Source organism: Microchirus variegatus (assembly GCF_963457635.1).
Source record: "Microchirus variegatus genome assembly, chromosome: 2".
Classification (NCBI taxonomy): domain Eukaryota; kingdom Metazoa; phylum Chordata; class Actinopteri; order Pleuronectiformes; family Soleidae; genus Microchirus; species Microchirus variegatus.
Window position 1 is genome coordinate 14,583,166 of NC_139803.1, and position 14,994 is coordinate 14,598,159.

At 41.6% G+C, this 14,994-nt stretch overlaps 1 protein-coding gene across 1 annotated transcript in view; it reads left to right on the forward strand.

Annotated features, from left to right (window-relative positions):
• Positions 1-14,994, forward strand: part of srrm3 (serine/arginine repetitive matrix 3) — a gene marked incomplete at its 3' end in the record, with an annotated part of 41,353 nt that overhangs the window by 2,122 nt on the left and 24,237 nt on the right. Inside the window, exons 2-3 of the mRNA XM_083909935.1 lie at positions 859-1,165; positions 13,011-13,110. Coding sequence (XP_083766061.1) covers positions 859-1,165; positions 13,011-13,110 — 407 coding nt within the window. The remainder of the gene's footprint in view (positions 1-858; positions 1,166-13,010; positions 13,111-14,994) is intronic.

The following is a 14,994-nucleotide window of genomic DNA, read 5'->3' on the forward strand; positions in this document are numbered from 1 at the left end:
GAATTGCCACAGCTGGGCTCCTCTCTGAAAAATGAAGCCATTAGTTGCTGAGGAGGAACTGATGGTGAGGGGCTGGTCGGTCAAGTCTCGTGGGCACCTGAAGGTCTCTCCCCACTCTCTCTGCATGTTCTATTCTGGCCTTAACAGGACCATCCATCTTCATCAGATCCCGGGCCATGCAGCACTTGTACCGTGACTTCTTTTTTTTTTTCATAACAGAAATGACCACTTCATCATTTCATGGGTAAACGAGCCAGAAACAGAGAGGTCGAGAAAGTCAAGAACAAATAACAGCATTCATGGTCCTTGGTTTATAGCTTCAGGAGTTGGATTGAAAGGGTCCTTTGTGGGAATTCACATCTACTGCTTCTTTAAAACTGTATGCCATGTTCACATTACCAGGCTGACTCATAACTGATTCATATCGGGGGTTTTGTGTTGTTTTACTGTTACTTCAGTATGTGGACCTTGATATGTGGCCACGCAACATGAGTTTGAATGGTTGTATTGGAATCAATGTGGCTATTTTGTCATCAAGCCACACTGGCAGAGTTGCAAAGCCAAACATTCGCATCACGGGTTCATGTGAAAGTCAAATACAAGACTTTTGTACTGAATGTGAACCATCAAATCTGACCTTTACTTTTGGAATTAATTTTTCATTGTGGTCTGATAAAAAGACCTCTCACCACCATAAACAGAACCATAATAAATCAATCGTTATCAAAATCATCTAAAATGAGGGTCGTTGAAAGGATTTGAAATAACTGTGATAAAACATTTACATTTAAAAGTCTGCTGTTCCAATGTCTACCTTCTCTTCCCTAAGCTGACCCTTTTCTGTTTGTGTCTCCACAGAGTTGGTAATCATGTACGATGTCGCGAGGGTGCCTTCTCCTAAGGACGGTGCAAACGGAGTGTCCCAGCCAGTTCTTCCCGGAGCAGGAGCGGCAGCAGCTACGGGATCCGGAGCGCCTGCGTCAACCGCGGTCTTACAAGCTACACCTGATGAGGCGCAGCCAGGTACAGAGGAGGAAGAGGAGGAGGAGGCCCAGGCAGAGCCTGTCCTGGTGAAGAAGCCACACAGAGAGATTCTAGACCATGAGAGGAAGAGGAGAGTCGAGCTCAAGTGCATGGAGCTGCAGGAGATGATGGAGGAGCAGGGGTAAGTAGACTGGATGTGAACTTTTATTCTTTACTTCTAAACAAAGTGTTGGCCTGATCTGAAGTGGAAAATGCAGCTCCTGTTGGCTCAGACACAAGATGCAACCTCTAAAGTAAAATGTCAGCGTTTGTATGCATTTAAACCATTATATCATTATTATTCTCATGGTTTACCAATTTACTGAGCAATTTGACATTTCTTGATATTTATGTCTCGGGCTCTTCATGCCGGTCCATGATGCACCCACAGTGCAACATCACCCACTTTATATTATTCTCTCCCACGACTCGCACATTAACAAGCAACTTCTCAGACTGTGTCTTCATTATCTGTTTGACAGCGCGGTGCTGCACCGATGACATGTCGTTGACAGCTGCATTCATATTTTCTATTCAGTTCTTCGTAATATGACAGCTAAAACGGCTATATGTATTACATTTGCACACTCTCAATTCCAGACAGCTGGATTTGAAGACCCGGTTCAGACCTGGTACTTATTTGCCAGGGAGACTTCTTAAAATCACGTTTATATGAATGCTAAATTAAATGATAATTATCCAGAAGTAGAGGGTGAAGAAGAAGCTTCTGTTGTAAACAAAATTCTGTCTCATTGTCGTCCTCTTCTGCGTCTGTGCCTTTCGTGTCTGTCCATTATTCCTTTTTTGTATGGAAATAGAAGTAGCAGAGTGGAAACACGTTTATGTGGATAAGACACCAAACCAGGAAGTCATAATCGGATCAACTGTTTATACCAATCAGCCCTCTCATTTGGAATGACGTGTGTGAATGGGCTCGGATCAGAGTTTTGGAATTGGCATGTTTACATGACATTTTTATTCCCATCAGGCTTTTATTCAGATTACTTCAACATAGCTAGTGTGTAGTTGAATAAAAACAGGGGAGACCAGCCAGCTCCCATGTCGTCTCATATCCAGGACACATTTTAATGCCAGATGAGAACAGTGGCACTGAACGTCCTTCACTGAGGATGGCTGTTTATACCAGGTCTGAAAGAGGCCAAAGCCTATTTCTTTTTAGTTTTGTGTAACATCTTTGGCTTTGGGTTTCCATCCCACAGTCCAATGCACATTTGGGGATTAGGTAAATTGGACACTCTAAATTGGCCGTAGGTGCGAGTGTGAGAGTGGTTGTTTGTCTCTATATGTGGCACTGTGAGGGACTGGTGATCTATCCAGGGAGTACCCCGCCTTTTTGCACAAGAAAATGAGTGGCCTTGCAGGGCTCTCAATATATGAGAAGAACAGAAAAAAAACCTTTTTGTTTCAACAAACAAGTGTTTTCAGTGGAACAGCAGTTGTGTGTATTTTGATTCGAGTTTACTTAGAAGACGGTTGGAGAGAAATCCATGTAAACAGTGGGTGTGTAGTGGAGGATTGGACTTTGACAGGTACGTACGTGTTTGGACGAGTTCACAGGCTGCACCAAAAAATTACATTCAAAATCTGTTTGCTGCCAAAAGTAATTTCCATGCAGTACTGGAGAGGAGAAAAAAAAACAGCAACATGGAAGGAAACCAATGTGAAGGTGTTTTTGTTAGAAAAATGACACATAGCAGTAGTCTTATGGCTATTTTAGCAGTGTGATATTGAAATGCTGAATCTATTGTTTTATTCCTGTTATAAATAAACATTATTGTATGATGAGGCGAGAGGATGAAGATGGAACACACCTGGCACACAATTAACTAGAATCTTGTGGGAGTTTGTTGTTGTCTTAAAATACTGGCTTTCTTAGCACAGGAAGCAGCTCAGTGTTAAGTGAAGAGCTCTGTAGGGAGTGTTTTGGCAGAGGCTTTGGTACTTCCTGCTTGGCCAGCTGCCCCAGATAATATAATTGGCAGTGTTCACAATTAGCAACCACCCAAAAAGGAACATGTCCTCCTCACTGGACTGTTAGCGATGGCATGACATGGTTGGAGAAACAGGAAAGGAACTGCACTGTCTGGGTAAAAAGAGGAGAGAGGTTGACGATATGTGGGTCAGAGGTTTCTACGTTAGTGGTGCCCGAGCTGACGGCAGGTAGCACTGACAGGAAAAACAGCACACTGGAAATTATATCTGCAAAATCCAAAAAATAACTCAAATAAATAGTGGCAGTAACATTTGTACATCCTATTTTCTGGGTTCAAACACAGAGACATATGTGGTTTCATATATCAGTAGCAGCCATTTTGAGTCATAATCTGTGGCAGCAACACATCCTTTTTTTCTTTTTTATCAGCAGTTTATAGGCATTAGTGCAGTTGCCACAGTGAAAGTCTTTTTAAATGATTGTGCTAAATGCTTTTCTCCACACATTCATGGAAATGTTTTAACTGTGACAATTATATACGGGCACATTCATGCCTTATTGAACCATCACCTTATCCTCACCCATAAATCAACCTTTCTCAGTGGGGCCATGAACATGAAGTCCTCAATTAGCTGGTTTGTAGTTGTTTGTGAAATGTGTCCCAAAAAATAATCTGCAACACACACTGGTTTACTCTTAAGACCCTGCAGGTAACCTCCCAGTGACAAACTCTATGATCCCGTGGTGGGACAGAGAGAGGAAACTCATTTTGTCATTGATATACAGTGTCATTTGATTGATTTCTCACCCTTATAATAGATTAAGAATGGGGATTTAATTAAATAAAGAGCAAGCTCATTGGACAGGGTTCCCACCCCTTGGTTGACATCAAATTCAAGGACTTTCCAGGACCAGTTCCCTCAAATCCAAGGACCAAATGTGCCGAAACAACTTAAAATGGGAGGGCAACTTGTAAGGTGTCCACTTTTATCGATTTGTACCACGCTCTGCATCTGGACAAGTGATTGTCATTGGGATCTTGGACAATCCAGTCTTCGTAAAACGTCAGCAGCACAGAGAGACAGATTACAGTGTCCACTACACCGCTAGTAATTATGACTCAAACTTTATTTTGCGTAGGCCGAGCACATAAAACAGTTGATGGTGTCGTACATTGACCTACATATCAACTTAATTTGCACAAAATGCAAGCACTGCTTATCCATGTCTATTTAGAGTTATTTAAATCATAATTATTTAGAAATTCTCAAACTTTCAAGGATTTTAAGGACTCGTGGGAACCCCGATTGGAGCTTTTTGCTTTTGTGAAGGTCAGATAAGAGAAATTGATAGCCACCCCCCACCCACTGAGAGTGCTGTTCCTCCGGCTAAAATGAGTGATGCTGCAAATGTGACCATTTATATATTCAGGTCTAGAATTTACCCTTCCATTAATTTTGGGCAACATTCATTTTATTTCAGTTCATGTTTTTTTTCCATCTTTTCTCTCCTTATCTGCTGCGCACAAGAATGGATGAGGTAGAGTGAAAGTTCCTTGGGTAGATGACGTGTTAAGTGTTTCTCAAAACTAAGGACGGACTGGGTTTGTCAGAAAGTAGGTCCTCGTTTAGACTGAAGGGAACAGTTACGGTAGGGTTAGGGTTATCATGCTGCTAGGGTTAGGGTTAAGGTTAATCCTAACCCATAGGCTGAAACAGCTGTGTGTGTCCACTGGTGCCATCTGTCAAGGTCCACTCATCTCCTGGACTTGAGTAGACATTGTCCCTGGTTTGAGAGCCATGTAAAAGAGCCATGATGTCTAGTGGAACAATGTCAGCAACTTGGCTAATGATGACAGAATACAAGGGGCCCAGACGCCCACAGTGTCCAGCTCTTCTCAGCTCCTCACACTGCACCGGCTGTGGTTTGGCAGACGGTCACACTTGAAGGACAGCGACCACTCGGCCCGAGAGTTGAAGCAGTGGACGGTCTCAACTCATCTTGTTAAGCTATAATAGTAGGAGAATCTCATTTGCCAGCTTGGCTCAGCAGAGCTCATCCTGCCTCTCCAATTTCTAATGTGCCTCTTTAAATGACAGTGTGTGTGCATGTGTGCAGGATTAAGGGATAGAGCCGGGGGGATGAAGCACAGTGTTAGAGACAGACAGCAATGCCAGACATTAGACACAATTAATTTTTTTTTTTTCATGGGTTTAAGACTAAGGCTTCTGCCTCTACGTCACTTGAGAGGTTCCGCCCTAACTGAGGCTCTCTGTGAAGGATTAGGCTTGGGGGAGGTTTGGACAGCTGCCTCCTTCTCTTACCCTGCAGCACTGCAGACATTTCCCGCCTCCTTTTTTTTTTTTTTACACACAACCCCCCCTCCCCCAACCCAGTCATGCTCTTCTCCAGAGATAAGACCAGGATAAATAGTCTGTCATGAGTGATGGCCTCTCCCGGGGAGCCAATTAGATGGGTTCTGCAATTAAAGGAATCTGTTCATTTCGCTATTCAAGACCTGGCAGCACTGGTGCATTGAGTGTTCTCTTGCTGCAGGGGACATGGCCCTTTTCTGCATATTAGCTGGGCTGGAGGTTACACGTGTCAGACCATTTATACATGAAATCTGTCCTGAAGAGCACGAAGCATGATCTGTTAGAGGAATAACAGGAGAGCAGCTCTGATGTACAAGACGCTCTGTGTCTCTCCCGAAGAAAGGGTTTTTCAAGGGTTCTTGGGTACAGTAATGGTAAGAACCATTTTGATCCAGAGAATCCATTAAAACCCCTTTCCTGAATAAAGGGTTCTTGGTAAGACTAAGGGTTCCAAAAAGGCTTCTCCTATGAGGACAAGCTGAAGAACCTTATATGGTTCTACTTAGCACTTTTATTTCTAAGAGTGTACCGCTTTATCCTCCACAGGAGGGTCGCGGTGGGTGCTGTGCCTATCTTAGCTGACATAAGGCGATAGGCGGAGTACACCTTGGACAATTCTGGTGCAATTTATTGGTTATTAAAATATGTTGTAGAAATAGGGCTTACATGTAAGTGTAGCTCCTCATAGATCTATCCTTCGGTTCATACAGTGTTGGTTCCTCAAACTACCTTGTCACTTCAAGTCTCAAGTCCCATCAGTGACCTTGAAATTAAGAATTAACAATTAAGGTCAGCCAATGATTGTCTGAGCTGTCCTTATCCCCCCCCCGCAGAACCGGTGTACCACATCGTGCTTGAAGGGTCCACGTTAGGTCACTGTTGATCTGTTGTGGAGCAGCATCTCCTCTCTGCCTCCTGAATTCCATCATCCTCTCTTTTGTTTTGCTGGTGTTCAGCATAAGATTGTTTACTAAGCACCACACAGCACGATTCTGGACCTCCTCCCTGTTAGCTGTTTGATCACCTCCGCTAATGGGACCCCCCACCACTGTCTCGTTTGAAGATAATGCTAACATGAAAACAAATAGTTTTGAAATCTTTCACCTTTTTATACTCACATTGGCCTGAGTCAGAAATTAATCAAGCATATCATTCATCCACTGAAAATATTTTTCTCTTCAGGAATGCAAGTAAGTAAATACTATAATTTGACATCTTAATCAAGAAATAATAATGTGCTTTACTATGTTTTTTCCCCCGTTTGTTTTGTAAAACGGTGAATTTTAAAATTCATGGATAACAACAATAACTGTTTTAGCATCTACATACTGGTGTATTAACCATTATAGAATCGTAAAACATGATAATTACCAATACTGTTAATTTAGGGTCTAATACATTTGTTATGCACTCTACATACCTTACAGTAATATATCCGGTTTTTTTTGACACATCACATCCACGAGTGGAGCTGAAATGGTAGAAAAAAAGAATAAAAAGTAGTGAATGCGCCGTCCTTGTCTTGGTTGTGTGCCGCTGCAGATTTGATCCACTCACGACTTTGATCACAGACGGAGGCAGAATGTGTCGCCGCGAGGCTGTCATTCACGTCAGCGTGGAACAATGTCAGCGATAAATATTTTTCTCACATCTAACCAACGACTTCCAACTCGACTAAAGTGCCTCTTCACTGTCGCGAAAGACCCGCATCGCCATAGCAACTTAGCAGCTTATAAAATCCCCCAAATTTATGGTGATGACACTGAACAAAGTCTAACAATAGAGCCCAGACAGCTTTATTTGTTTCAGGTTATATAGATGTAATACTGAATATATGATATCATCCAACCAGGAAACAATGATGAATGAATAGAGGCATAAAACACTAAGGATGATGCTATGGCCTTGTTTTGCTACAACTCTCCATTTCCTGTGGCTGGTTTTGTGGGTAATAACATTTTGATGAATGAATTTGTCTATGCTCTTTATTACTGACAATCAAATGTTTCAATATAATTATTTTAATCCTGATTTGCCCATAAAATTTGAATTTCCTGGGGGTCCTTTATTGGCACTTAAAACTGTTTTAAAAAAATTTTGTGATTTAAAATATATTACAAAATTATGGATTTACACCATAATTAGACGAGAGGAAATGGCAGGTAGTGGTCGACTGCAGGCTTTTGCTGGTGACATCTGCGTTCTTTAATAATAATACATTACATAATGAAAAAAAAAGAATATCATAGTGTTACGACTTGATTACCGTAAAATAATTTAATATTATGACTTTATTCTCTTCAATTTGGCCCTAATACAATGAATATGAAGCTTATTTCACAAACAAAGGGCAGGAGCCTTCTCTCCATAAAGCCATAATGACTGTGTGTGTGTTTCTAAACCCCCCACATAAGGGCTTTTTAAATTAGGAGGGGAGAGGAGGTATTGTCCTGCTCCACCGAGCAGAGAAATTAGATGTGCAGGTTAGTATTGAAATCTACATGTTTGTTATTTTAAAGTCAAGTGGAGAGGCATGAGCACAAGACATAACAGCATCAACAACAGAGGGATATGAATTTATGTTGCATATTAGACAGTTGATGGTAAATTCAGTCAAAGAGGATTGAGTTAACATGGCAGCCAATTTGTGCTGTTTAGTGTCACAGTATTGCTTGAATAACATCTGCTGTGACACTTTAAAATGCAGGACATGGAAGTAGCTGGGATCAGAGTCTCTGAGGCCATCGCTGCTCTGATTAAGGTTTTTTCCTGCAAGCTCAATACAATCAGTATGTGTCCTATAAGATTGAAAGCTGGAGAGGAAAGAATCTCAGGAACAATCACCCTTTTTACACACTGTCACTGGAGGGAGCTCCCAGGGAAATACAGAAGATCCCGTCCAGACAAATCAGCTTCAAATGCTGTTGTTGCACGTCTTTGCCGAAAAGGCGAGCAATCAGAAGTTGCTGTGGCAGATTGTTGTGATCCAACCGTTTATCTGGTCGCTGTGATAGAGGTGAAAAAGGGCAATAAGGACTCTTTCTTTGCTATTCCGTGTCTTTTATCTGTTACCAGACAATCTATGACTCCAGAGAGCATCAGTTAAGAGTTAAACTCCTGTGGCAGCTGCACTCTTTTTTTTTTTTTTTTTTTTTCTTTGTTTTTTATTCTGCCCCTGAAATAGAAATGTGGATGTGTTCAGTTTTGCCTTCCCAGCACCATTCAATCTTCCTAACTAACTACCCTCTGTACTCTTTGTCGTCTGATTGATGGCTGTAGAGTTTCAGAGGTGTACAGCAGCGCCTGGGGATGACTTGTGCGGGGGGAAAAAGGCTCTTCAGACACCGAATGCAGAGACGTCGGCGTCACACACGCCAACACAAAGGAGCAGACGCCCACTCGCAGCCCCACACAGACGCGTCCTCATCAAATCAGCAACTATCAGCTTAAGCTGGGCCGCAGCTATTCATTTTTGCGGATCACGACTTAATGGGCGAATTGTGTGGGTGCTCGGAGCTGTCTAATTACTCCAATCAAGTTCTTTAATTGAGGTGATTTTTCATGGCTGGGGTAACGTTGAGCCCCACGCTCTGATCAATGTCCCCTGTCTCTCTCTGTCCAAATCTTGGGGACATGATGTAGGCAATGGGCCTGGGCTAAATGGCTTTAGCTCGGCACGCACAAATGAAAATGTACAAATGTCCCTGCACAGCATTCATTACCTCCATCAAGGAAGTTATGTTATTGACTGTATTTGTGTGTGACAATAAAAGTTAAGAATGGGTTTTGATGGAATTTCTAAAGATATGCACTACGGTTCAAAAGTTTGGGGTCATCAAAAGATTTGCAAAATGAATAGAAAATATAGTCAAGACATTGACAAGATTATAAATAATGATTTTTATTCAAAATAATACCAGCAAACTGTTTTCAGCTGTGCTAACATCATTGTGCAAGGGTTTTCTAATCATCCAATAGCTTTTTAACCCGTTTAGCAAACACAATTTACCATTAGAACACTGGAAATGGGCCTCTATACACCTATGTACATATGCCATTAAAAGCAGACATTTGCAGCTACAATAGTCGTTTACCGCATTAACAATGTATAGAGTGTATTTCTGATTCATAAATGTTATATTCATTGGACAAAAGTGCTTTTTCCCCAAAAATAAGGACATTTCTAAGTGACCCCAAACTTTCAAATGGGGGTTAAGGTTATTGCAAAGGAATTAATGATTTAGATGTTGGTGGTGGCAACATCTAAATTGACCCGGGTTCGAGTTGGAAAAAAGTCGGAAACGGTCCAAAAACATGCAGATTTGAGGATTAGGTAAATTGGACACTCTAAATTGACTGTAGGTGTGAGAGTATGAGTGGATGGTTGTTTGTCTATGTAGCTCTGTGATGGACTGGTGATCTGTCCAGGGTGTGACCCGCCTTTCACTCTGTCAGTTGAGATTGGTACAGCACCCCCCACAACCCTCATGTGGAGAATAAAGCGGTAGAAAATGGATGAATGGATGGATGGATGGATGTTGGCGGTGATCTGTATCCAAATCACTGTTTCACTGTACTCGCTGTGCTTTCTCTCGTTTGAATACAAGTTCACTGTTCCTGAACCTTGCTGAGCGTGCCCCCTCCTCTGCACCGTGTGCAGGCCTGAGCAGGTGGTGCATTATGGGCAGAACGCAGCTACCTTTACAGCTGAAATAAGTGCTAAGTAAAATGTGCAGAGGAGAGAAGTGTCTCTTTTGCGTGCTTATATCCTGAGAGCTTCTGACAGACTTCCAGTATATGACCATGTTAACAGAGAATGATTCAAAGCCCATTATGGATTTTTAAAGATTGATGGCAAAAAAAAAGTTCAGTTAGTCTTGCATTAACATTTTTTTATTTTTTATTTTTTTCCGTAGAATTTTATCTCAGCAGGTGAACCTGTTCCCTTTTCATCAGGTTCTTGCAGGCATTCAGGTGCTGTCGGGGATATTTTCTGGCCCTTATTTCTACACTGGGCATATACACTCTCAACAGATTAAAAAACTTTACTGTGCCTCATGTCGTGAAACTACACTGTGAGAGAATGGGAGCAGAAAGAGAAGGGAGCTTAAGACCCACAGGCTCTAACCCTTCTTTTCTCGCTTTATATGCGGCGTCAACAGACATAGCTGCAGGCACTAACACATTCACCATCATCAGCACAATGCGAGAGAGAAAGCCCCACAGTCATGGTGCATGTTCGGCCAGAATGCATTCATTTTCACAGCCAGTATCCTTTCTGTGCCGTCTCATCCTTTTACCTATTGTAAACCCCTCTTCAGTTCACAGCAGACAGCTGAAAGTGCACATGGCCCGCCGGAGTCTTGTCAGGAAGAAGATAATGTATGTGGCTCCTGCATCATGGATAAAAAGCCCTGAATATAAAGTGTGTGTTTGTGGCCTCCATTGTGCTGAGTTGACAGCCACTGGGGCCTGAGAGATTGCCTTACAGTGGGACCTGATGGTTCTGTCACACCGGATGGCTTCTCCTCTCTTGGGCCGTCTTCCAGCTGTTACAGCTTTCTATCACACTTCGGCTAATCTTATTCTCTGCACCTTCAATCAGCAGCCTGCATGGAAGACGTGATATTGATGGCTATATTTAATCTGAGCAAAATAAACACCCCTCAAACTAATGCCATTTGCGCGCGGAAATTAGCCAGGGGTGAATTTACTATCCAGCCTGCAGAGGTGATTCTGAGCCATGAGCTGCTGAGGAGGCCAGGATTGAGATTATCTTGTCATGGAGGAGTTTGTGTTTCACTGAGTGACAGACAGTTTGCATTTTTGAATTATTTTTGTGTTTATAGTGGATCCATTTAAGGTAATGGTTGTTAAACCCACATTTTTTGGTGTTATTGTTAAATGTCAATATGTAACTGGTATGTGTACTGTCCACTAGAGGGCGGACTAAAGTTTGGCTAAGTCTTCATCAGAGGTGGAAAGTAACGAAATACATTTACTCAAGTTACTGTATTGAATACTTTTTTTGTGTATTTTGTTGTATTTTTTAAGTACAATTTAAAATCAGGGTTTTGTATTTTACTTGAGTACGTATTGACTCAAGTATTGTACTTAGTTACTTTATAAATCCTATCCGTTACTGAGTAAAAATAAACATTAAGCACAATGAAGACCTACAGGGGGAAAATATACAGCAGAACCAGACGAATGATGATGTGATTAGCACCAGCACTGGAGCGTGAACGCAGAGGGCGTGGCCAAAAGTGACGTCATATCCCGTGTGAGCTCCAAAATAGTTTTGGATTTCTGACCTTGTCATATTTCTACTACCCTCACACCACACGCAAAGTATCTTAGTAACTTTTACTTAAAGTACATTTCAAATTAACTACTTTTTACTTCTACTTGAGTACATTTTCAGATGTCTACTTTTACTTCTACTTAAGTAATATTTCATCAAAGTATTGGTATTTTTACTTGAGTACAATATTTTTGTACTTTTTCCACCTCTGGTCTTCATGCACCATTTGAAAAAATAAAAAATGAAATGGAGAAAAGTCCCGTTAAGATTGTCTTAGTCTGCGGCATGCTATGTTTTGAAATGATATAAATACATATTTCATAATTACCTCTGCTTCCTGCCACAGTCTGTGTCGTGCAGGTTTGGAATTGCTTGTTTCAGCACTTTTTTTTTTTCTTACAGTGGCTTGCAAGGTTCAAATTGTGGGATAATGACTTTCTTGCACTGAACGTTCATTACGAAGTTGGAAACTCTGCTAAACTTTCATGCTTAGATGTGAACTGTGATACCACTCACATCATTGTATACAGCTCCTGTTGTCAATGCTGATATATAATCATTAGAGTAAAGCTATAGAGGCCTCCAGTCAGTATGACTCTGTGCTGTGTGGCCACACTTTCACAGCTTTATTAATTCTTTATCTTTAGCCTCTCGCCTCCATCTTCCTCTGTGCCTTCATGTTCCTGTGCTGCTGTCGCTGATTACAGCTCATTACCACAGCGAGTGCAGGATGTGAATGAAATCAGGGGATCACCTCGCTGACTTCTTTGTCTTTGTTGTATCCCCCCGCTGTGTTCTACAGTGTCAGGCGTGGTGGTCAAAAGCTGCTGTTTTATTCACACGCTGGGAAACAGTGTTATGCATAAACAAGTTTGTGTCGTGTCCGCCGTTTGTTTCACTCACAGCGCTTGGATCAAAATGAATTTAAGTACAACTGATTGCCGCGGTGCTCATGTTTTTGCACCCGCTGACGACCTTGATGCACTTGAAATGAAAAATTCCAATTACGAGATATTCCACTGTGTGGCAGAGACAGTTATTTCGTTGACGTGCCACTGCAGCAGTCTGCTCTATTCTGTTTGTGTCAGATTAACGGAAGCTCCTCACGCTGGCCCTTCACTTCCTCTCAACTCAGTCAAGTTATGCTTTACTGCGCTCCCCTGTAGCTTAAATATGACCAGTCCAGACCTGAACAAGGTCAGGGGCAGATACCAGTGAGTTGTCATCAGAATATACTTCATATGGCTGTGTATAATGTATGATGAGAGCACAGTCAGTTTTTGGATTTTGAAGACCTTCATGACACCCCCTTGTGTCTTTCCCTAACTGTTTTGTGCCGTGTCTTCTTCCTCAGGTACACAGAAGACGAGATCCGACAGAAGGTGAGCACATTCAGGCAAATGCTGATGGACAAAGAGGGTGTCATCACCAGAGAGGGCTCCAACACACAGCCAGTGTAAGTCATCTCAACTCATTTATATCCTATGGATCACTTGTGAATTTACTCTTGCCTCTTATTGTAGTCCTAATTTATTTTTCTGACGCGTTGTGTATTTAATCAGATTCTGTCACCCTAATACGTAACCATAATGGCCACATTTATCAAGTGTACTGCAGTCGTTTGTGGAATATTAGCAAGCACTTAAAAACTGAGTAAATGTACTTTCCTCCAGAGGTATACAGAATTATACAGGGAGAGGCAATGACTTTTTATCAGAAGTTATTAAATATTCAGGAGCAAAATAATCAGTCTGCATCTCAATCAATCAAATATTAAAACATGGTTTTGTATTTAAATCCAATTTTTTTACAAGAAGCACATAATTAAAAAGATCTGTTTAGGGAAAAAAGGTTTGAAATGATCAGAATTAATAAAGTAATTTTAATGTCTGTAGAGATACTGGACAATAGATTCAAGTTAATTTGAAAGATATTGACAAAAATCGTAATATAATTTGTTTATGATTTATCAAAAATGAGTTTTCCAGTTGTACATTTAATGGAAGATCCTGTAAGAACTGATTAAACGCTACAATTTAAAAGATAAAGATGTATATCATACCTGTAAAGAGCACATTACCTGTGCTATGGTATATTATTTCTCTGTTTACTTCTTTTAGTGTACATTATCATATAGTTATCCACCTCATTGCTCTCTGCTTACCTCATACATATTTTTCTGTGAATTTAATAAGGAACCCGAAGACGTTTGTGCCGTAACTATTAATTACAAAATGCCTTTGTACACAAATAAGTCTAATAAAACTAGATGGCAATAAATAACAAATGCAAACAGAAATTGATTCTGAGGGTAGGCATGAGAAATGGCTCGCCACTCTGCTAATGTCTCCAGGCACTCGCTTGCAAAGACCACGCACCGTAATTGCAAAGGTGCAATAAATTTTAATTTAAATCCTTGGCTTTTTGATCTGCTAATGCCTCTCTCTGAATTCACGGGGTATTGTTAAACTGCGGCGTTCTGAAAATAATCAGTGGCATTTTTAAAGTTTATTCCGAACTCTGCTGGAAGCCACTGAGGTGACGATTGCCACGATAATTGTCAATTTGTTTGGTGTCAAGCCGCAGTGAGGTGGGAGGAGGGAGGAAGTCTCATGTGAGATCAGCACAGATGGAATGATGAGAATCAGAATGAATGAATGCACATTGAGATCTCTCACTCACACACGACTGGGTGCCTCAGGCCTGAAGAACTTGAGAAACAGCAGGATGTGGGTGTGGTGGTCTTCCTGAGTCAGTCCATCACACTGTTTGTGTGACTGACAGTGTGGTTCGTGGCGACGTGACCCCGCTGTCTGTGAACTAATGACGGCTAATGATGCTGATGGTTCCCGTCTCACAGACGCGACTAATGACTCTCCCTCCTCTGCACCTCCTCAGCCGGCGTCTGACATTTAACTAAACTGCTGAGGAGGGAGCTGTAGAGGGTGACTGTGTACAGTAGGATGAAAGTAATAAACATTGATGGTGCGAAGAAAGTCGATTACAAAAGACACAGAAATGCTTTGTTTGTTTGGCTTTTCCTGGCATTTCACTCTCAGGGGCACTTACAAGTCAGGTCAATTTAGGATTTTTCAGAACTCGCCTCAAAGTGTGGAACTTTGCCTCTGCAGAAAGGCCTTGATGTGGAAAATTGAAGAAGGGTTATAATTTGCAGGGTTGTTATTCGCCCACTCCTCTTCACCCTGTATCCCCACTGCTCCTCTTCTCTCTCACACACACCGAGCGTGAACTGGAGACCTCGCTGAAGTCTGGTTGCCTTTTTTTTTGCCATTTTCTCCACAGAGCTCTCCCTTGAGTTTCAGAGAACATATTTTTTT